This window comes from Spinacia oleracea, chromosome 6 (genome assembly GCF_020520425.1).
Source record: "Spinacia oleracea cultivar Varoflay chromosome 6, BTI_SOV_V1, whole genome shotgun sequence".
In the NCBI taxonomy this organism is placed as follows: Eukaryota; Viridiplantae; Streptophyta; class Magnoliopsida; order Caryophyllales; family Amaranthaceae; genus Spinacia; species Spinacia oleracea.
The window spans coordinates 74,313,253-74,338,261 of NC_079492.1; the positions used below are offsets into that span (position 1 = coordinate 74,313,253).

The window sequence follows — 25,009 nt, forward strand, 5'->3', positions numbered from 1 at the left end:
CACACACACTGTATATATATATATATATATATATATAGATATATATATATATATATATAGATATAGATATATATATATATATATATATATATATAGATATATATATATATATATATATATATATATATATATATATATATATATATAGGACCAGGTTCTGGTGAGAACCTCCCTTAAGATGAGAACCACCTTATAATGAGAACCTCTGCGAACCGTTAGATTTGGATGAAACGAGCGGCTGAGATCGTATGTCGCGAATTAAATCATGCGTGATTCTTTTCAATCTCCTGACTTAACGGACATTTTCTCTCTCTACAACCCTCGCTCATCACTCACTCACTCACTCACGTTTGTTTCTCTCTCCTCACTCAAATTCAAACGCAATTGTCTCTCTCCTTAAACGATTTGCTTGAACTACTTCAAAAATCGCAATTATATCTTAATTTCACGATGATTACAAAGATTTTGAGGTACTTTTACTGAATTTTTTCGATTTTGTTCCTTTTTAATGTCGAAATTGCTTGATTTTTGCTCGAAATTCTGCGATTTTTGCTCGATTTTCTGCGGTTTTGCTCGAATTTCTGCGGTTTTTGCTCGAGTCTCTGCAAATTACACCACAACATGTTAATCCTACTATTTTGATGAATTTACAGCTTGAACATTGCATTTTCTGGTGCCGGAGCTTCTATTTTTCCGGCGACTGAACTTCTAAGGTAATTTAACCTAACTTTTGATTAATTTTGAAGATATTTTGTTTACTTCTCAGGATATTAAGTGTAGTTTTGAAGCAATGTTTTGTTTAATTTTTGAATTTGATTGTGAGTTGATAGTCAGTTTTGGTTCTGGAATTAGCTGATTTAGAAACTGTTTTAGAGAAAATTTGTGTAAAATTGGAATTAGGTGCTTTAGAAGCTGTTGTAGAGAAAATTTATCGGAGTTGTTCAGTTGGTGGGAGTTGTTCCATTATAATTTTGTTGCACGTAGTGATTATCTAACTCAAAAGTAAAGCAAAAACTGAAAAAAGTAAATATAAATGATCTAAAAGTAAACAAAATATTGCTTCAAATTTATTTTGCGGCACTCAGTTCTTTACTCGAATTTGAAAATTCATGCTCAAAGTCAGGTATCATTTGAATCTGCAAATTGATCTCAACACGGTTGTTATTCCCTAAAGTACCAGAACTCGTTAATGTTCGGCTTGAATTTAAAATGTTGCGAAGTTACAGTAGATAATGGTAAGAGTTGTGAAACCAGTCACACTCGATTTTTTAATTTCTTTAGCTTCATTGCAAAACGAATTTGTGAATTCAAATTTTAGGCCCAACTCAAGTTTGCTGTATGTGGTTTGGTGTGTAGCCAGTTCGTTTTTTTCAATTGGGTTAGAGCAACAGCTTCTTCCTGTTCTAAATTCTAATACAATAATCTGATTGCATTTTTGGTCAATTTTAATTCTTGATAGAAGTGAACAAATAGCTATTAAAATGTGTTGAAGTAAATGAAAATTGTGCTAAAGTAAACTTAATATCGCTAAAACTAAACGAAATTGTTCTTGTGTTGTTGTTTTGGTCTTTGATTCCATACTTTAAGTTATTTTGCCAGGTTTAAGCCAAAATTATGTCTGTTGGTCAGTTTTGGTCGTTCTATTCTGTTGCAATTGTGTTTTTCTTAATTTTTGGCCTTATCGAACTTTATTTTGAAAAGTAAATTAGTTAGACTTGTAAGTAAATAAAGAATCAGTAAAAGTAGATTAATTAAACTTAAAAGTAAATAATGGTTGGATGTTTTGTCGAAGAATCACTTGTTGTTGATAGCTACTGATTATGGTGCCACTAGGTATGTTATTATTTGATCAGGTTTTGGTTGGTGGTTATTGTGAGTCAGGTGAAGCAAGTTGACCAAGGTTGACTTTGTGATGTTGGTTTCACTAACTGTTGGTTTTACCTTAGTTGACTAGGGGGGGGGGTGCGCAGTGTGATATTGGTCTGCAATGGCTATATAGCTGCTGTGGCTTGCTGTTTTATTTTGCAGTATTGATGTCAGGGTAAATTTATGTGTTGTTCTGCGTTGTTGTTCTGCTTTGTTGTGCTGCTGCAGTTCTGCTTCTGTTCTGTTGGAATGGAAGCATGTAAAGAGAACTAAGGACATAAGAGGGGAAACTGGGAGATGAATGCAACTGAATAATAAGGTCTGTCATCGATTTTTCTTTTCCAAAACCACCTGTTGTGCTGCTTAGATGATGTTGTTTGATCAAGACTGGTGAAAGCAGGGTGAATTTAATATCGGATTCTCTGCAACAGTGGTTTTCATTTTTTCAATTCTGTTTTCTGATTTGAGATTTTTTATTCTAAACTTTCTGGTTGATTTGTTCAAGGATTGTTTCTTTTGGTACTTGTGACACTCCCTGCATCCGAATTCCCAAATGAAGTCCAATTTTTATTTCTTGTATACTATTATGACTATACAGAAATGTCATCGTTTTATAACCATTCTAAGCTGTGTTTATATATATTTACGGTTACTGAATATTTGTGTTTAATGTGGTTTAGATGGTTGATTGATCTATGTTGCCATCTAATCTTTTTACGGCTGACTAATAAAGTAAACTAAATCTCTATAAATGTAAATAAAACCTTTCTAAAAGTTGATAAGTGGAAGGAGGCTGATGTAATCTGGTTTTCGGGTCTCAAAAGCAATGTGTAATGCCAATAGCATAGGAGTTGTGGTTTTTCTTTTTCTGTTTTGAGTTTGCAATACAGATTTTGTGAGCTTGGTCTGTTCCTACTTAGCAGCAGACCAGCAACAAATGTGGCTGCAATTTGTTAAGTCTCTGTTCCTACTTAGCAGCAGACCAGCAACAAATGTGGCTGCAATTTGTTAAGTGTATGTAGGTGGCTTAGCCAAAATTATAGGACGGGTTCAAAGTTGTTGGCAGCGTATAGTTCATGCAGTCATGGTGGTGTCAAACCTGATCATGTCTATAGTAAATCTAGGTGTTTGATGCTGGTTTTTGTCTGGTTGCTTGAAGCTACTATGAAAAGTCAATATGATATTGCTTACCTATGCATTTGAGTGTGTTATGGGATGTAGGTTAGGTTGTATAAATGTACTAATTCAGCTACTCATAATCAAACGACACTATATTGAATTGTTGTATGCTTTGTATGATTATAACTGTTCCGACACACTTTAATGTTTCACAGCGGTAACAACCAAAGACGCAAGAGACATAACAAACCTTAATGAGCCGAGCCAGTAGCAGCTGGAGTAGCTTACGCTGTTAAAATCTTAGGGCACTTGCGAGGTTGAGAACTGCTTGTGAGAGAGAAAAGAGCGAACTTTCTTCAGTAGAATCAAATGACACTCTATTGAAGTGTTGCATGCTCTCATGATTTGTGTCGAGGCAATCAAAATGAATTGGGGACGAGACTTTGTGTTGGAGTTTAGGTGTGTTTAATTAGCTTTACTAAGTATTTCTTAAACCTATTAGCTCAAATGGTAGAGTACTATGCATATGCATAGGGGATGTAGGTTCGATTCCTACATAGGTTGTTTCGAAAAATAAAGTAAAAAATAAAAAGTAAATAAAAGAAACTCAAAAGTAAATAATAATAAAGCAAAAGTAAATCAAAATATTCTGAAGTACATGTACAATTAGAAAAGAATTATAAAGCTTTTTTCAAATGGAAAGCTTAAAATGTTGCATCTGATCAGAACTGAAAATATGCCAACAAACAAGATTGTGTTCTGAAAATATGCAAGCAAACCAGATTGTTGCAGGATCAAGAGGAACATAAAAAAATCAAAAGTAAATAATATTAACTCAAAAGTAAATTAAAAATCTCAAAAAGTAAATTAAAAAAAAAACTCATAAGTATCTGTTACAACATAGACACAAGTATTGGAGTACATGGAGGCCAAATTAAAGGTCTTCAAAATAGAAATAAACAGAACAATACAAAACGTAAAGATTAACCTACGCGGGATTCGAACCCACATCTTTTGTGCATTTGCACAATGCTCTGCCTGTTGAGCTAGTAGGTTGTTTTTAAATAGAATCAACAAAAGTAAAGAAAAAGCCAAAAAAAGTAAATCAAAATAGTTCGAAAGTAAACGCTATGTATTTCGACCCTCCAGCAGAAGAATAGGTTGTGCTTGCAGTATTAACTTCATTTCGATCAGGAGTCTTAGGACAACCAAATCAATCGTTCACTTCAAGATGTTCATTCTATTTTTGTTTGTCCATAAATCAGATTCCGCAATGTATTGTACATGCATGCGAGACTAAAATAGATTAGTATTAAATAGATAAGTGACATACACAGAGAAAAAAAAGAAGATGTCTTCATTTGAACAAGTAAAACTTGTTGCACTAAAGCTACATGATCTTTCTTCTTCCATGATCGAGATCAACATCTCATTGCCCCTAACAAAGATCCTACTTTTAGTGACAACCACTACCCCCCTTCTACAATACGCCAACACCACAAATAAGGCACCAATAAGAGAAGACAAACATACCAGAACAACTACAATCTGTGCAATACCATAAAACTATCAGGGTTATAATAAACCAAGCATGAACTGGAGCTATTCGAGATAATAATACAAATAGCAAGCCACAGTAAGATCCTGTATCACAAGAATTCACCAGTACCCATCCAGCAGCATGTCAAATTTAAGTCAAATGGAATATGCAATAGCAAAGCCTGCAATAGTTTGGCTTAACATCAGAATCTGAAACAAAATTAACCTGATTAAGCAGCAACACATGAATGTTAATGGCTACTGCACCTGTCACAACAACAAAAAATAGCAAGAGCTTTCAACAAGTCATTCTTGGCTGGTAATTTGCTTCTAAAATTAGGGGAAGCTGAGATAAAAAAAAAAAATTTGAATGAGATGCAAGTCTAAGTTATAGGAGAAACCATTCAAATAAAAGTAAAGATACATCACATAAAGTAATTAAAAAAACTCAAAGTAAACTAATGGATACGATGCAAGTATTATAACAATCTTCATCACTACTCTCATCCATTCAAAGTTCTAGAATCAACAATAAAAATCGCAATCGCAATAAGCCCTAATTTTATAAATCAAAATCGCAGAAAATGTAACAAAATCAAAATTTAAAAGCCTTAATTTTAGCAATCAAGACAAGGAAACTTGAAACAAATTCGAAATTTGAAAATCCCTCCTTTGAACAATCAAAATCGAAAATTGTTGAATCAAATAATGTAAGAACCCTAATTTTAACAATCGATCACAAATAATTGAATCAAACTTTAACAAAACAAAACGAAATGAGCAAGTAACTTAATGAAGGAAATAATGCCCTTGGTCCAAGTATGCATTCTATGTTAAGTCTAATAAATGCGGTTCAGTATTAATTAACAAGTTAATAATTCAGTGAGATCAAGTGAGCTGAATGCCTAGCTAGAGGCCGCTTCAGTTCAAGTGGAATTAATAATATTAATCCACAGCTTACTCTTGACTGAACCCGTAGGGTCACACAAATAGTACGTAAACGGATCAAGTATTTAATGGCATTAGATACTCCATCTATGGATATTCGGAATCGACGGATCTTGGTTTCAGTGGGAGCTGAGATCGTCACAGGCAAGAAATGAATACTCCGGAAACGATGATATTGCCGGAAACGGAAATATGGATCGTATCGGAAATATAAATATTATCCAAGTCGTAGATGTTGCCGGAAACGGAAACATGGTACGTATCGGAAAATATTATCGGAAATGGAAATATTACCAGAATCGGAAATATTGCCGGAAACGGAAATATTGTCAGAATCGGAAATATTATCGGAATCGGAAAATAATTCCGGAAACGGAAATATTAAATATTTGTTCGAAACGGAAATTGATTCCGGAATCGGAAATATTAAATATTGTTCGTATCGGAAATGAATTCCGGAACCGGGAATTTAATCGGAATCGTATCGTACGAATTAGCATCGGACGAGGCCTGCCGGACGAAGGCCCAGCACGAAGTCGGGCCATCGCCCAGCAAGCCAAACGCGCGCCCAGCCAAGGCAACGCCCAGGCCCACCGCAAGGCAGGCCCAGCGCGCGCCAAGGCCATGGCCTCGCTGCGTGGGCTGCTGCTCGCACGCACACGCATGGGCGGCCCATCGTGGCTGCCGTGTGTGTGTGAGTTTGTGTTCATGCACGATTCCTAAAACTATTAGAATTAGTATATGATTAAATTCCTATTCCTAAAAGGATAAATTAATTAATTAGAGTTCTTGTAGGATTCTAAGTTTAATTAATTCGTATCCTACTAGGATTCCAATTCCCTTTCCATAACTCTATAAATACGTGCCTAGGGTCACATATTTTGAGAGATTAATTCAAGTATTCAAAGTGAGTTTTAAGAGAAAAATTCAGCCATATTTCTTACCTAAGAGTGCCGAAAATTCTAGTACCTTAAGGGCGATTCTAGTTGGTCAATCTTAAGGCGGATCCGGACGTGCTGTGGACTATCTACGGAGGGACGACACTTGGAGTCCTAAAGACTTGTTCTTGTTCGGTTCGGGCGCAGCTAGGGAAGGCACGCAACAAAGAGTATGCATCTAAATTATGCTATATGATTATGTGTAAATAATATGTATTCCTGGCTTAATGGTTGTTTCCGCATGATTTATGTATTGTCATATGTATCATAACCTAACAGTGGTATCACGAGCCCCTTATTATTTTCATAATCTAATTGCATGAACATGGTTAAATATTACAAATTTGCAAGAATTAAAAGGGGTGATTAATTTTCGTAATTGTTAATTAATTGCAAATTGCGTTTATTTAATTATACGTACGCAGTTTTTCGGCAGTTTCTTCGTTACTCATCCAAATCGAGTGATTTTTGTGTCAATTCCGCATGTAAAAGGCATTCTAAAATTTTGACAAAAACAGTATTTTTCTGCCGAACCCAGAATTCTCAAATTCGAAGCCTAACTATGACTTTTCGAAGGTTTTAGTTTTTCGAATGCAAAATTTCGTAAATTTAAGATGTTAAATTAAATATTTGCGATTCTTGTTGATAAATCTTGAATTTTTGATTGACCTACTGTATATGTTTAACAAGTTTGAATGCCTAGCCTTGTTAATTATGCAATCTAATTTGTAATTATGATTAATTTGTTGAAAATTAGAATAATTCAGAATTAATTTGATTTTCATAATTAATTATAATTTAATTAGAAACCTATGATTAAAAACCACCATAAAAATTGTAAATTTATGATAAATTTTAAATTTTTATGACCTAGACTTGAATCCATAATAATCGGAAATCAATTGGATAATAAATTTTCGATTTTTCGCCCTAAAATTATGAAATTAATATTATTTATTAATTTGTCATTAATTTTAAATATAAATTTTAAATTTTTATGCGATTCGTTCATATAACTTGCATGCACAAAGCAATGGACGCTTCGTGTTACCCTTAAGGGGTGTTGTATAGTGCGGGCATGCGACGACGAGCAAGGGAGCTCGTCGCCCGTGCGGCACGAATGCAATGAGCAAGGGCATGGTGCACGAGCACAAGGCAGCAGCCCTGCCTTGTTTCGTGGGCCACGAGCTATGAACAAATGGGCATGGGCGAAAGGCAAGCCAAGGCAGTCGCGTGTGGGCAGCAAGCGAGCTGCGCCACAACGCGCACTGCCTCGCGCAAGAGCGCGCAGCCTCACGCGCAGCGAGCGCAAGCTCGCGTGCCACGAGCGCTGCGCCCAGCGTTGATCGCGCGCGATGGCTCGCGCGCACAGCGAGCGATGTCGCGCGCACAGCGAGCAATGGCTCGCGCGCACAGCGAGAGATGTCGCGCGCACAACGAGCAATGGCTCGCGCGCACAGCGAGCGATGGCTCGCGCGCACAGCGACCGATGGCTCGCGCGCACAGCGAGCGATGGAGCGCGCGCAGCGTGCGTTGGCGAGCGCGCACAGCGAGCGATGGCTCGCGTGCGTCGAGCGCTGGCGCGCGCGCAGCAAGCACCACAACGTGCGATGGCTTGCGATGGAGATGCAGCAGCTATGCGACGAGCGCATGGGCTGCGCGCACATGGCCAGCGATGGCTGTGTGCGTGCGGCCCATGGGCGTGCAATGCGTAGGGTGTTTGCGTTGCGATTAGATCGTTTTGAATGTTTAATTTGAAATTTTTCAGTTTACGTAATTTTAATTAATTTTAAAATTAATAATTTAAATTATTTTCTTGGATTTTAATTCTGAATATTGTAATTATAATAAATTTTATTTATTCTAATTATTTTACTAAAATTAAAATCATGAATTAATTTAAATACGACTGAAATTAAATTAAACTTTTTGGATTCAATTATAAATTTATATGAGCTTTAAATTTTAATTAAATTTGTATGTTTCTGGTTAGACTTGAAATACATTTTTATGTTTAAAATTAGTAAAGCATATGAATTTATTGGTTTAAGTGGGAGCCCTTTTAGTCATAAACTCTTGATTAGGTCTACAAATCCTTAAGGTTAAAACAACTTGATTAGAATTAATAAGGACTGAATAATTGGTAGATTATTGGTGCCCTTGATTAATTGCTGCAAATGTTTACGTGATGCATAATGTGTTTTACTAACCAGCTATGTGGGCCATTTATGATAATGAATGGGTGAATGGTATATATTGTATATGTACTGTTTTGCAGGTTATGAAGTGACTAGTATGGCCCAAATAGGATAGAAAATATGGTATGCGTACCATTAATTTGAATGTAATTGGTCTAAAGTACCAAAGTTGTTTTTCAATTCAAATATGGTCTGCGTACCATCAAATAGTTGTAATCACTACAAAAAAACGCGGCACATTGTGACGCTTTTTGGGACAAATTGTGACGCTCTACAGTGTCGCTATTTCACATAGCGACGCTTTGGGAGAGGGTCGCTATTTTCATTGCCGCTATTTACCGACGCTTTAGAGCGTCACAATTTGCAAAATATCGACATATTTCTCCGTCGCTATTTGGGATATAGTGACTCTTTAGAGAGTCGCAATATTTAGACTGTATAAAGCGTCACTATTTGCACGTGTATAGACACATTTTTCCGCCACTATAAACCACATAGAGACGCTTTAGACACCCGAAATATATAGACTCTTATTAGAGTCACTATATGTTCACTTTCGTGCGAGGTCCCCCCATTCCCTCCAAAATAATTTAGACCCTTTGGAGCGTCACAATTTGCATCATATTATTTTTCATATATACATAATAATTTAGACGCTTTGGAGCGTCACAATTTGCATATATATATATATATATATATATATATATATATATATATATATATATATATATATATATATATATATATATATATATATATATATATATATATATAATATATATATATATATATATATATATATATATATATATATATATATATATATATATTAATCTAAAATCATGAATTATCTATAAAAATATATATCGACCATAGATAATTAATCATAATCAAATACATTAACTTACTACGTACGTACACTATATATCTTAAAGCAACATATTAACTTGCTATGATTCATATATACTTAAGTAGTTAATTTAGGAAAAGTGATAAAAATCATCTATACATTAAATTAATTCGCAGAGTCTAGTCAAACTGAAATAAAAGCGATATTTTAAAACAAATAACTTTCTAACTAGCATTATCATTTTTTCTACAAGATAGTCCAAAACTAAATAAAAACAACTTCCTGACTACGAACAAGTAAACATATCGTTATGCTAGCTTAGCTTCAAGATAACTTGTTCATCTCTTGATCTACATTTACTATTACCACTTGAATCATCAATAATCTGCAAAGAAAATTTAATGTCAAATATAGTATGATGAACATTCCATAAAATCAAGGGAAAATTAACAGTAATCCTAACCAGCTTGATCCTAACTACTAGTCGTCTTCTCAAAATAATATCAACTATTAATCAAGGGAAAAATGCATGACTATTAGAAATATAGACATGAACAATGAATATATATATATATATATATATATATATATATATATATATATATATATATATATATATATATATATAAATTAGTTAACTTAATTACCAAAGGTAGAAACCCAAACAACAACCAACAGAAAACAACAAGGGAAACAAAAGCTAAGGGAGCACAGCCCGCACCCAAGCAAAAACAAAAAACACTAAAACATTCTACAACGACACCAGCCAAACTCGCAAAATTTGAGTTATAAAAGGTCATTTTTTACAAATTTGCAATGCTTGTATAATAACACTTTAAACATTAACATTTGATTTTTGCCTTGTTTTTTCCCTGTATGAATTAAAGGTTAGTTCCTACTTCCTAATCAATGGCGAAGAGACAAAAGTTAAAAGTGCTAAGTGTACTTGACGTAGCAAAGACACAATGGTACCACTTGAAAGTTTTCATGATTCTTGGTATGGGCTTCTTTACTAATGTCTATGAGATTTTCTCCATATCTGTGGTGACCAAAATCTTAGGCCGTCTCTATTACACTGAGCCAAATCCAACTAGCCCAGGGTTTATACCCATGAATGTGGCCTTGTGTGGTACCTTTGCTGGGCAACTCATCTTTGGGTGGTTAGGTGACAAGTTAGGAAGGAAAAAGGTATATAGTCTTACCTTAGTCATAATGGCTTTCTTATCCTTAGCCTCTGATGTTCATTAACTTGCTGCTTAAACTGTGACTTTCTTTAATTATCAGGCTTGCCCATTTGAAAACCAAAAAAAAAAAAACAAGACACCAGCCCAACAAGCTACACAGCAGAACCAGACTGAACAACACAAGGTTTGCACAAAAGAACTGCACAACAGCAAGCCAGCCTGAGCAGAACAGTATGCCTGACTGACTGCAAACCTGAAAAACTACGCAACACCAAGACTGAGCAGTAGCAGCAGCTACAACAGCAGGACCTCAAGAACTTTCAGTTTTCAGATTCAGTAGCAGTAGCAGGACCTCAACATCAGGACCTCAACAACAGTAGCAGTAGCAGCAGATTCAGTTTTCTCATGTTATCAAAGCTGTAGATTCTTAATCTTTCGAGTTTAGTTCCTCTTGTCAGTTATAGATTTAGATTAAGACCCCAAGAACTTTCTTTTTTCCTTTGATATAATATTCAGGCGTGATGAGAAGCAAAGCAAGTGATGCTTACAAGTACAATAGCTAAAGAATTTGTACTTGGTATTCATTTATTGGTAATTGGTATTCATTTCTTATGATTTTCTTTTTACTGGTGATTTTAGATGGATGAGGAAATGCTAGAGGAGGAAGTTGGGGAAACAGAAGAAGAGACAAGTACCAAGAATATGTGGGAAAGTGTGGAAACTCTCACTAAATATTATAAGGAGGCTGTTTAACTGGGGATTATCAGACCATTACAGAATAGAGATCGCTGTTTACCGACTAGAAACAGAAAAGAACGAGTTGGTTGAGAAATTATCAACTTTGACAGAAGAGATAACTTCTGGAAAGGATAGATTTATCCGCCTGCAAGCTGACTTTGATAACTTTAGAAGGAGATCAGGTAAAGAGAGACTATCAGTTCGAAGCGATGCACAGGGAGAAGTAATTGAGAGTCTTCTTCCAATGGTGGACAACTTTGAGAGGGCGAAGCAACAGTTACAACCAGAAACGGATAAGGAAAAACAGATTGATACGATTTTTCTAAGATAGTACTATGAGTGAACAGACCAAAAACGAAACAGACTATAGAAGTCAATCAAACAGAAAACAAGCTTATACTATGAGCAATTTCTATGGCAACTAAAACTTTTTATAGTAGTTGATTTCAGACTTATCTCTCACTCATGGTCAGAGTTCGAATGAGGTTTTATTAGGAGAGTAAGTCGGAGTCGCTGCTGTCTTGGATTGACATTTAACACTGTGTTTTCTTTACGCGTTACAGAAGGAGCATCATAAATTAACTAACAGAAACCATAGTTTGTTAACAACCCAGACCTAACACCAAACTCGTGTTTCAGCTAATATCAACATAATACCTTATTATGATAATACTAAATCTAAACATCTACCTTCTAATCTCACCATCATCCATAAATAATCGACAACTATAAAGCTTGTTTAAGCTATAAGTTTATCTATAAAGCATGAAATGCAGTTAATTAATTCCATATGAAATTACCTTGCATTTGGCAATAGTGTCAAAGTCTCATTTCTCGGCCTGGTTGTCACCATTGCCACCAGAATCACCAGTAATCTACAAAAAGCATTTTAATATGTAAATTAGATATGCCACATTTCAGGTAATGATACATGATGCTCAATCAGAATAATTTCCAGAAATAACTAACCATATTTATTGCTGATTCCGCACCATCTAAAAGGTTCGATGAAACATTCCCTTTGCGTACTTCCTTCAAAACTTGTCCCAAAAAAGAAGCAATCATTTTAAATGATTGTGTTGTTTCTTCAAACTTGGTGTTTAGAACTTGATTTTGTTGCGCAAGGTCCTCATTTTGCTTCTTGACAACTGATATTTCACCTTTCATGTTCTCCACTTCCATAGCATTGTTGTTAACATAGCTTGACCCTTCTTTCCTCAGCAAACCTTCCACTCCAAAGATGTCGCTTTGCTTCACTCCAAATCCATAATTCAGAGGACGTTTAGGTACTTCACCTTTATACATGAGCTCATTAAAGACTGCATTCTCAATTTCAATTACGGGCTTTGAAGAAGAGGAACTCGCAAGATTTTCTTGGACCTTTTTGTTGGCATCCTCCTGTTATATAATATGAAAAGATCACTCAAAATCTATTAACCAAGAATACTATGTACAAGCAAAGAAAAAAATAAATAGACTTCAAGAGACAAGATTGATTTATAGAATTAGCTCAATGCAATGATACCACAAATTGATGAGGAAGTGTGCCCTCTTTAAAGCTTCCATCTTCTTTGGCGTAAACTGATTTGAAAAATGCCAATTCGCTAAACACTCCTTTCTTCTCTTTCTGCAATTTCAGGAAAAAAATAAATTGAAAACTGAAATTTTGAAGTTCTTAAACCGACTATCACTATATTTGTTTAACACTTTGAGTTGTTATCCCCGTAGTAGGGTTGCTGGGTGCATTGCCACTTTGCAAGGGGTGACAGAGTCGGCAACAGAGGCAGTGACATCAGCAAGCTCTCTGCTTATTGTGTCAGGCTAAGGGGAATTCAGGAGTACGTTTCCGTGTAGATGCAGGGAAGATAATAAACAGAAGAAATATCAGCCAATAGTTGCTTTATACCTGTATTCAGTTTGTTTTGTTTCTGTAACAAGTGGCAAATATTAGTTCTAGTTATTAAGATATTAGGTAAATAAGTTTTTGCAAACTTGTTTGCAGGTACATTTTCTTTGCATTGTTTTTAGTTTATCTTACATGATCCAATAATTAAAATCAATATGGACATTGATGAATCCCATGATCCCAGCTGGCCTCTATGCTTTTGACAGAGGACTAACAGATAATCTATCGATTCTTATAATCTGATAATGTAAACATTGACAGATAATTTGACTACTAAGTGAGTAAATAAAATGAAAACCCAGACCAATTGGACGACTTCGACGCTGTCCCACGGGCACCATAGGGTTCCGATTTCCCCTCATAAGAAGGAGAAGGAGAAGGAAAAGCCTAACTCTTTGAAGGTTGTGAGGGCAGCACCGAAGGCAGAGTCGAATACCGATGCTAAGAGTGGAGTTCAGAAGTTTAGGGTCAAGCTGTTGCCTGAAAGTGGTGGCCAAGAGTGTCATGGATGTTCTCTGTATGGTATGTTGTTCTTGCAGCCGTTTACATACGTTTTATTCTGTTATTGTTGTGTTTATTGATTTTGGCTTCTGTATATCCTTTAGCGAGCTTGGATTTCCTGTTGGTTTTCAGTTCTAGAACAATGTATTGTCATCATGAAGGGGATTAGAATTTCCTGGAACATATATGGTTTCCTGAATGAATACTTTATTGGTTTCGAGTCAGATGTTTGGGAAAGAACCGGATTAGTTGGTTGTTAACTTTTTATGTCAGCTAGAATTTAGCTAAATTAGTGAGTTTTAGTGCTGAATGGCTTGATCAATTATCAAAAGTTCTAGAACAATGTATGTCATCATGAAGGGGATTAGAATTTCCTGGAACATATATGGTTTGCTGAATGAATACTTAATTGGTTTCGAGTGAGATGTTTAGGAAAGAACCATATTAGTTAGTTGGTTGTTAACTTTTGATGTCAGCTAGAATTTAGCTAAATTAGTGAGTTTTAGTGCTGAATGGCTTGACCAATTATCAAAAACTCATTTTAAAGGATCAAAGACATTATTTCGGGAATAAATTATATGGTGGACTGGTGGTGGTGAGGTGAAGCTTTGTTATTTTGGTTGAAATGTTAATAGAGAAAGGAATGTTGTTGGTTGTTTGTTGATTGGATAGGTTTGAATTTGTGTAATTGATTTACTCTTGAATTAGTCATGTTTAGGCTGTTGTGCTTGATTAATCTCAAATTAGAAATAATAATGGTGTTGATTTGCAACATTTGCAGCTCACAAGGCCGCACTTCACATCATCTCTAATTTTATTTACATTATGCTATGCTCTTATTAATGCTGGTTTTGATGTCTCAGCCTTACTTCAATAGCTGGGAATATCATCAACTGAAACAAGTGAGAAAGTTGGAACATTTTCACTTGCATATGCAGCTCACAAGGCCGCATCTCCGATAAAGTTTCTGCCTACAGTTGCCCTAACTCCATTGTTGCTTCCTGGATTTCAAGAAAGTAGATAAAGATAACTAATCCCAGAATATATGACTACTCTGTATATGACTTTTCTTCCATTTGTGTAATACCAGAATATGTTATTGGATACGTAGCAGAATCAACTCTTTGTCATTTCATTGTGAATTTGCATTTTAGTGTGTTCAGAGCAAATGCAAGAACCATTAATTGTTGGCCTATCTCAAACATAGATCTCCATAACAATTTATCTGTTAACAGCTACTTACTTGATCTGTTCTCACTAAGACCAACAATGTAATTTACAGGCTACACCTACAGACTAACAGCTAAACATGTTTCGTTCACAATTAATTGATTATCATTGCAGGGTTTTTGTTGTAAAAATGCAGATCGAATAATGATTAGTTATGCTTAATTATGCATAATTTTTATTCTTTGTTATTGACTTTTAGTTAGAACTTTGTGAACAATTTTTTATCGCCTTAAGTTTATGGGGATAATGTAATAGAATGAAATACTGCCTTTGTTGTTTAAATTGAATAGTTTTTGCAGCTTCATGCACTGCAGATGGACTTCATTGCCTCTGCTTTCTGATTTTTTCTACTTTAAACTTGGAGTAGCCACGCACACCCGCTCCCATCCCCAGACCACCCTCCAGAATCATACTTCTTAGTTCCTGTTAAAAAGTTGACTCTATTTGACAGTAATAGTGTCAGGTAACCCCGTTTCCTGATCCTAAAAGCTCTAAGTTCATGAGAATCTAGGACAACTATCTCCAAAACGTTTGAAGAGTCACATAATGTATACTTCTGCAACATGGTTTATAACAGAAACGGAAAGTAGGAAGATTTTCCCAGCTGCTGCTTTCAATTCCATTTGCCCGCATAGCCAACTTTTCTACATTTCTCTACTTTAACATTAGAAAACTAAAGAATGTCCTTATGTGTGAGATTAGATATGCATATACGAGTAAATATTACTCTTATTTGTTTATGAATTTTAGACTTTTATATCACTCTTATTTGTTTATGAATTTTAGACTTAGCACCTATAGCAATTGAAATGCTACAAACCAAATAGCTAGGTTGAAAAGCATACCATATCAACTCTTCGATTAGCAAAGCTTGTAGCACCACTGTTGTGCTTATTGCCTTGTAAAGCTCGAGCATTTTTTCCCATTTCAGATTTTTCCTAGTTTCATGAAACCAATGTTAGCATATATAGGTTAAACAAATAAAACTTACTAAATTTAGGATATTTTGGGGTCACAAACCATGGCCTCTGGTAAAAGCCAATAATCTACCAATTCCGTCCAACTCCTAGTGGACACTCCATCAGGCACGTTGGCATAGTTCTCTTCTCGAGATTTATTCACTGGATCGAAAAAATCCCTCTTCAATTTGTATCGATGATTGTTCCATGGTTTGTCAATACGCATCACTAGTGCCTTGTTAACTAGAGGTCCATCAGGTAACACAAAATGTTTCTTCAAAAAAAAAAAGGAAAAATTAAGTTACAATGTTAACAAAATAATTTGCCTAGCTAGTTCTGATCAGATCAGATCAGACTGATCTGTCTGATCTGATCAGCACTGATCTGATCAGAACTAGCTAGGTGAACTTAGTGATTCTGCAGAAACTTAACCCGGGGTCGGAACCCCCATGACCAAATAAAAACCTGAAAAACGGGCAACTGATTGATGAACACAGATGGAAACAGAATAAATTTAAAGCTAATTACACAGTTAACCAAGCTAAAATAAAACTACAATTAACATAAGTGTTAAGAACAATAAATCCACATACCCGAATCATTGTAACAACATTAGTTTTTAACTGATTGTTCACAGCACGCCAACTTGGGACTCCCACTGGACAAAGTGAATCATTTTTTGCAATATCTCCAAGGAAGCTCACAAGGATCTTCCTACCTTTTCGAATAGGTTGGTTGAATTCATTGAGCTTGACAATGTATCTGAACCCCTTTGCATCATGCCAAACGTCTCGAGGCAGAACTGGTCCCTTTACCAGATGTCGTATTCCATCAGCATCTGTCACAGGAGCTAAATCAGACTAAAAAATCACCAAGATCGATAATTTACAGTTTGCATATTTGATGTAGAGACATGTTTACCTATAGCTATAGCCTCCACCTTCTCATCAAACTCCCTCGATTCTGGCCAATTTGGAATAATGATTCGATGTCGAAGTGTTGCTTTCTTCACAGCAGTATCACTTCCTTCTCCTTGATCAAATTCATTTTCACTCTCAGAAGCCGATTCTTCAAATTCGTCCCAGTTGTAGTTTGGCATAACTTCACTCTCAACCTGATTGGATGGAGGAGATCGCAGAGGTTGAAATGCATTCTCACTCACATGCATGTATGTTGGAGGCAACTGACCTTCTTGCTTCCCGTTTCTCTTTTTCATTGCCATGGTGTCTGGTGGTGTAGGAGATTGTGACATCACATGTTTTGTTGCTCCCAAAGGTGCAACAAATGCTCTTTTCTCTAAATGTGGTTTGACACTTGTAAAAGAAGATACCGGCTGTTGTGTAGCTTTTTGAGGCTGTTGTGTAGCTTTGTGAAGCTGATGGGTAGTTTTTTGAGGCTGATTGGTAGCTGTTTGAGGCTGTTGGGAAGCTTTGAAAGGCTGCAAAGAAGGCTGCAAGGTAGCTTTGAAAGGCTGCAACACAGGCTGCATAGTAGGCTGGTGTGGATTCGGTGTTGACGCTTTTTGTGTTGCAATTTCAGTCAGATTGGGAAACGTAGGTCCTTTATACCATCTACTTTGTGTTGTTCCTGTAAGAGTGGGCCGAATTGGTTGTTGTAATGGGTTAGAGGATGGTTTTGTCTGGGTAAAGGATGGTTTTGATAATGCCTTCAGTTGTGGCTTTGAAACCATGGAAGTAGGCCGAGGCAAGGATGATTGTGGTGCAACCATGGTTTTTTTAGCAGCTACTGGTTGCTTAATGGGTTGTGATACCGTCCCAAATGTCTGTGACACTCCAAGTGTTGGAGGACTGAACGGTCCCCAGTTTTGGGTGGATGGATCAGAAGATTTTGGGGACTTGGATGCAGCAATGCTCGACCCTTCGTCAATAGCTACCAATGTTCTTTTAGTCCTGTAACTCATATTTTAGTTCCTGTTCAGAAAGTAAGAAACACAATCAGCCATGAATAAAAAGGTCATTAAACCAACTCAATTGCTACAAGAATGAATCACTAAATAGGATAATAGGTATACACTCAAAGTGACAATCATACACGTTAAATCAGTTTAACATTTTCACATAAACAAGAATTACAATGAGCAGAAAACTCCGTAAATATAGAAGCAAAGTGCAAATCTGATTGAGAAAAAGAAATTCATCCTGGCTCTAATTGGTCGTTAGCTCACTGAGTGATCTAGAGTCTAGAATATACAAGTCATAGACTCAAAAGTCTGAAACCTTCAAGGAACTTGAAAACTTTATATTGGAAGGCCTTTTGCTCCGTTCATCCCTTTATTAAGTTTCATTATAACCTGTCACATTACAAGCATAAGCACGAAACAAGATAGAGAAGGCAAACCAGAAAGGAAACAACTAACGGAAATGCACTGAAGATATTATCAGAAAGTGAAGATATTAGCACTATGGAAACAACCAACCTCCAGGTGGCTACCAAATCTCCCTGGAGGTCGAATTAGCACTATGGCCCCTACGAATGTGGATGCGAATGAGTGTGTAGCAGCTTGGTGGAATGAGGAGGGTGATGGATGGCATTTGGAGGGATTGATCTCACATCTTTGGGTGCACGAACAGGAAGCTATCAAGATAATGAGGGTAGCAAGAATTTTGTTTATCTCCCTTGAACTCAAATTATCCCTTTATTGGTTTTAACATGTATTTTGTTTCTGCAGAGATACTTGAAATTTGAAGAATCTGCAGGTGACCCTGCGCGTGTTCAGATTCTATATGAACGTGCTATCACTGAGTTTCCTATATCTAGTGATTTGTGGACTGACTATGCACGCTATATAGAAAAGAAGCTCAAGGTACTTTCTCAATTTCTGATTTTAACTGTTTTGGTTGAGAAATCTGCTAGCTAGCTTATTGTCAGTTGCCAAAAAACAATTTTTTCAGTTCTGATGGATCAAAGAGATGATCTCATAGCTGGCACACTTCCTTTTTTTTGGGTGTAGTTTAGACTGAAGTTATAAGCAATATTTTAGTTGGCCTACACTCATTTACTACACTTTTGCTCTACAGTTATGAGGGAAAGGGCAAGATGAACCTGCTACACCCTCCTTTTCTGAGATTCAGACTACAGTGAAAACTCTCAATTTTTATATTATCATGGCACCAGGAAAAAGCTAAAGAACAATCTAAAACAAGTCATCAAACAAATCAGGAAGCTGTGAACCAGCAAAACAACATCAAGCAACAGTTGCATGTCTGACATGTATTAACAAAATGATTTGGCTACCTTATTAGTTATTCCCCATTCTGTTTTGAAAAGAAAGGAGGGGAACCATACCTAGAATAAAGATCTTTGCTGCTTGATTCAGAGAGCCTAAATCAGTAATATCCTGAGCCTGTAGTTTTAAGAAAATGATTATCAAGAGAGTTATACATTCCATAGGAGAGAAAACAGGCGATAAAAGGATCAATATTACAATACAAATGAGCTTAGAGAAGCTTGAAAAAAGCTAGCTATAATTATATAAAGTCGGTGGTCACATATGATTCTCAAAGTCAAAAGACATAGAAAGAGGATCCAATGGGTGATCCAGCAGCTTAGTATAGTAGTAAATGGCAGCTTTGAAGAGGTGGATGCACATTGTTAATTGTTAACATGAATGCAGAACACAAACATCTAAGGGAGAATCAAGCCTAAATTGCAGAACTCGAAACAGACAGAAACATAAATGAAGAAGTAAAGAGGTAACGTGTTGATACTTGTGTAATATTGGAAACTACTAGAGTGATGTTTACTGTTATAAACAATGAAATCTAGTGAATTGTTTTTAGCAATATTTTACATTGGAGTCATTTCATGATTAACTCACAGCATTTCACTAATCTTACAGATTCAAAACCGGTTTGTCTGTGTGGTTCTCCTTAGATAGCCAGGCATGATATTTTGGCAACTCTGACAGATACGCTTTGTCAAAGGGGGGTAAAACTTTCAGAACCAAGACAGATGCATACAAACAAGAATCAATCTTTTCCCAATAAACCTTATTGTTTAGTTATAATGGACCAACCCACCCCTGACACACATTTTCTTGTGTACCACAGGCGCAACAAAAAAGGGAAGAAAAGCAACAACAACACTGCAACAACAATGAACCAAATCAAATACAAAAGGGGGAAATCACAAAAAATAAAGATAAATTGCCCCCTTTTCACGGAATAACGGTATAAAAATATCTGTATCACCATCAAAGAAACTAGTAGTAGGGTACTTGGACATTAGTAGACAATAAAATAAGTGAGTATAGATTAAGTATATAACTCATTATTCAACCAGATTAAACAATATGACTCACAACGTCATGAACAAATACAAATCCAAAGCAAAACAATAAAAAATAAGCATGATCAATTGGTCCCACCCTCTTCCTCTACTGGTAAAGAATCCCCTAAATCAAACACATCTCTAGGCTTGTTCTTAACAACATGCAACCATCCCTTTTGTATCTCATCTTCTATGTAAAAAACTTGTTTTGCTTGAGATGAGAATACAAATGGATCATCTTGCAACAATCGTCCAGAATGCATCAATTTAGAGAAATTGACACATACTCCGCCATTTGGATATGCTTTTACACCCCTATGAATGTCTACCCAATCACAACGAAACAATACAACTTTGTAATCTCCGTAATAATCTAATTCATAGATATGTTTCACTTTTCCATAGTAGGCATCTCCATCCGCTTCGACCATAATTCCAGAATTTTGTGTCAAAAGACGAGAATCGCGATCCGTGGAAAGGAATTTGTATCCATTGATTATGTATCCTTTTAATTTTCTACCATAAGAATGCAAACCACCCGCCAAAGCTTTTCTTAGTTTCCCATCTTCGGTGGTTGCATCTATGTAATGTACCTACGATGATACATCATTAAATCAAATACATTTTTTTTAAAAGAAGTATGTATTCACATTAAAAGAACTTAAGTAACCTTATTTTGCAGCCACCCTCCAAACTCATTGATGATCCAGTTACTTTCATCACTCTCCGTGACAGGATTTTGTAAGTTCATTTGATGTTTCTCGGTTAAAAATTCACTTCATGGAAGAAGAACAAAATTAAAAATCATCTATTATAACAATTGATAATTCAAAAGAAAACCAACATAATACTTACTCCAGATCCCCTTTTATCTCATCAGAGTGAAGCAAAATGTAGCGATGAGCTTGTTTTAAGCTTTTGTCATCAAGGCGAATGCTGACCTCCTTCCCAATAACTCGACCACCAGAATTAAACAAGTAATCATTGGGATTTGGAATGTCATCATCCATCCTTTTAGGTATGTTGAAAATGGTCTTAACACCTTGAAGATATCTCGAACAAAACCTAATTGTCTCCTCTAAAAGGAAGCCTTCTGCAATAGATCCTTCAGGTTGGGCTTTATTGGTTACATGTGATTTCAAATGGGACAAGTACCTTTCAAATAAAACATTTGTACTTAATATATGATAAATGTGAAATATTAAATAAAAAGAATATAATTTAGACGTGTAAGATATTAACCTTTCAATGGGATACATCCATCTGTATTGCACAGGTCCACCAAGTTTAACCTCCTCCACTAAGTGAATCAACAAATGGACCATGATTGTGAAAAATGAAGGCAGAAACTCCTTTTCCAACTCACAAAGAGTTAAAATAATTTCATTTTGAAGACCATCTAAATCATCTGGATCAATAGTTGTAGAGCACAACTTCTTGAAAAAGGAAGACAATCTAGCCAACAAGTCAATTACTTTTGTAGCTTTAGAGGCCCTTAAGGCAACGGGAAGGATATCCTGCATTAGAACATGGTTGTCATGACTTTTGAGGTTAATCAACTTCCTTTGCTTCATATTCACACAACTAGAAAGGTTGGATCCATATCCATCAGGAACTTTAATTTTCTGCAAAACATTTAGGAACCTCTCCTTCTCCTCCGTAGACATAGAATAGGAAGCCGGAGGCATGCATTCACCTCCGTTAGGATTAGTACTCAGCCAAAGGTGAGACTTTATTCTCCATGCTTCAAGGGCTTCTCGATCATTCCTACTATCTCTACTCTTATCCATGCTAAGAAGAGTTCCCAAAATATTCTCAGACACGTTTTTCTCAATGTGCATCACATCTAAATTATGCCTTAGAAGATTATGCTCCCAATACACCAAATCAAAGAATATGCTTCTCTTGGTACCAAAGTCACTTTCATCTTGGACATCATCGTCATCATCGTGTCCTCTTTGCCTCTTTTTCGGTGGTGCCTTCGACTTTCCGTAAACATGCTTCACCTTTTCTTGCTGCCTCAATATATCAGTGCCGCTAGGACGAGATGGGGCTTTACCCCACTCATTAGTTCCAAACTTCTCACAAAACTTGTCACCTTGACATCGATATGGGTGATCTGCAGGTAACCATTTTCTATAGCTACAATAGCAAATCTTGCTCCCAAATCTATCAGAAGGCGTGGAATCTAAGCATATAGGACATGCATTGTAACCTTTTGTGCTCAAACCAGAGAGCATTGCATAGCCGGGAAAGTCATTAATAGTCCAAAGCAAAGCCGCACGCAAATTAAATTTCTCTCCGGCAAAAGCATCAAAAGCTTCAACCCCTGTCCACAGCAATTTCAATTCATGCACTAATGGCTGCAGATACACGTCAATATCATTTCCGGGACCTGATTTTCCAGGAATAAGCGTGGACAGAATGAAAGAAGACGGTTTCATACATAACCATGGTGGAAGATTATAAGGAATCAACATCACTAGCCACGTACTATAAGTGGTGTTCATTAAACGGTAAGGATTAAAACCATCACTCGCAAGACCTAATCGAACACTACGAGGGTCTAATGCAAAATCACTGTGACGCTCATCAAATGCCTTCCATGCTAAGCCATCTGAAGGATGCCTTAAAATCTTCTTATCATCTTCACCCAATCGCTCTGTATCATGCCATCTCATATCTTCTGCTGTTGATGATGACATGTAGATTCTTTTTAGTCTCGGTATAAGAGGGAAATATCGCATTACCTTAGCTGGCACACCTTTCTTACAAGTATCCGTACCTTGATCACTTACAACGTTGCCCCTATCCTTAGTTTTCTTCCACCTCGATGTACCACAAACATGACACTTGTCTTTCTTTAAAAATTCACCCCAATACAACATGCAATTATTCGGACAAGCATCAATCTTTTCATACCCAAGGCCCAAGTCTTTTATCATTTTCTTACTGTAATAATAAGATGAGGGAAAATCAAGTATTTGAGGAAATGCATCTAGAATTAGCTTCAACAACATATTGAAAGATTCTATGGACCAGTGATTCATACACTTCAAGTGAAACAAGTGTAACAGAAAAGATAACTTTGAAAAATTGATACACCCCTCGTACAATTTCTCCTCAGAAGCTTCAAGCAACTTCTTATATGTCACATCTTCTTCTATTGTAGAATAATCATATTCTACATCTGTGTCATAGGCCAAGGGCTCCTCAATCCATTCATCATCCTCTCGTGCTTCTAAATTTGGGCAATGGGGAGGCATATTAACACTAAATGCTGATCTTAATAGCCCTCCCATATTATCTCGACCTACAAACCCACTTTGGTTATCAAGGGATCCTTCACTAGTAATCCCTCCATCACTCTCAAACATACGCTGAAACGTATCCCCTTTACCATGAAAAATCCAATCCTTATATGGCTTATAAAATCCCTTAAACAAAATATGCCTCTCCACTTCATTTACGGAGAACCATTTCTCTACCTTACAGTTCTTACATGGACATCTAATTTTTCCTTCGACTAGATCTTTCTTGGCAAACTCAATAAATTCCATACAACCGTCGATATATTCATGATGACCAGTGGGTAGATCGATCCAACTTTTATCCATATCTATACGAAATTAGTTGAGTAATTAGTAATATACGTCGGTCGCAGAATAGGAAATTTTTATATGTACTTATTAAAATATTATAATCATTCTTAGAACCTTGATATATCACACGAGATTAATTTAAGTCACATAACACCTCCGTACACAACTCTTCTTAATTCATACCATAACTTATGGTTTTTTGTTTAATCATTCTTCCTTAGTGACTAATATTTGTGATCTATCTTCATCTTCTAAAAGTTATTACCCTATATCACTTCCATATTATATTTTCTTTTTGCGTACAAGATCATACTTTCAACTTCACATGAATTTGCAAGGAAAATAAAGCATGTGATTTTAGCGCACAAGGTGATATTTTCAACTTCACACGAAGACAACAATATAAATCCATTTTTTAAAAAGAGTAAGAGTACCTTAAGTAACGTGGCATCACATAATCAGAATTTATGGTAAAATTTCTTGGATTAAATGTAATTAAGCTAAGCAAAATTATGTAGTGGGGATAATGTAATTAGACAAACAATACCAACACAAAATGCCAAAGCTAACAAAAATACGTACTTACAAATTTGAAGCTATTATATCAAAACATTTGAAATTAAATCAACAGGAATACAATAGAAAGATCCAACTTTTGCATGATTGACGTAAGTTATGATAGCACAATAAACGTTGGTATATGCTCATTGTATATATATTGGACATCGAGGAAATGTAAAGCCACGGAAATTATATTCTAACACTTAACAAACCTAACTTGCAGAGTTGTAGCCCACCCTTGTCCATACAAAATTAGGGAAATAACAATTGTCCAATAAAAAACCTAAAAGGGACTTTATAGTATACATACCTCTAGTATCAAAGAGCATATGCAACGTACGAACCGATGCAGAACCTACGAACAACGCTAAAGACTTGCAGGAAACCTTGAACCGGTGTAGCAACGCACGAACTGATGCACGAACCTACGAACAACGCTAAAGAATCACAGGAAACCTTGAACCGGTGTGGTCGGCGAAACCTGATAATGTTGATAAATTATGGTCAAAATATAAGGACAACAACATTATCAGGAATTTAAAATCTAAAAAATATAGTAGATGAAGTTATCAACTTAAAC

At 36.0% G+C, this 25,009-nt stretch overlaps 2 protein-coding genes and 1 long non-coding RNA gene across 3 annotated transcripts; 1 reads left to right on the plus strand and 2 right to left on the minus strand.

Annotated features, from left to right (window-relative positions):
- The first annotated feature begins 367 nt into the window (after positions 1-367).
- LOC130462484 (uncharacterized) lies at positions 368-2,419 on the plus strand. Its single transcript, XR_008922765.1, has 3 exons — positions 368-470; positions 654-713; positions 2,095-2,419. It is a non-coding gene; the product is annotated as an uncharacterized lncRNA (long non-coding RNA).
- A 9,903-nt stretch (positions 2,420-12,322) lies between these two features.
- Positions 12,323-24,906, minus strand: LOC110787009 (uncharacterized). Its single transcript, XM_056832348.1, has 8 exons — positions 24,740-24,906; positions 19,283-19,340; positions 16,898-17,907; positions 16,570-16,814; positions 16,038-16,250; positions 15,863-15,955; positions 12,906-13,007; positions 12,323-12,778 (listed from the first exon to the last, which is right to left on the minus strand). The coding sequence occupies exons 3-8, from the start codon at positions 17,895-17,897 to the stop codon at positions 12,323-12,325; spliced, it is 2,109 nt and encodes a 702-aa protein (XP_056688326.1). The 5' UTR covers positions 17,898-17,907; positions 19,283-19,340; positions 24,740-24,906.
- Positions 20,350-23,883, minus strand: LOC130463268 (uncharacterized). Its single transcript, XM_056832349.1, has 4 exons — positions 21,509-23,883; positions 21,122-21,421; positions 20,937-21,042; positions 20,350-20,859 (listed from the first exon to the last, which is right to left on the minus strand). The coding sequence occupies exons 1-4, from the start codon at positions 23,881-23,883 to the stop codon at positions 20,350-20,352; spliced, it is 3,291 nt and encodes a 1,096-aa protein (XP_056688327.1).
- Positions 24,907-25,009: the final 103 nt, after the last annotated feature.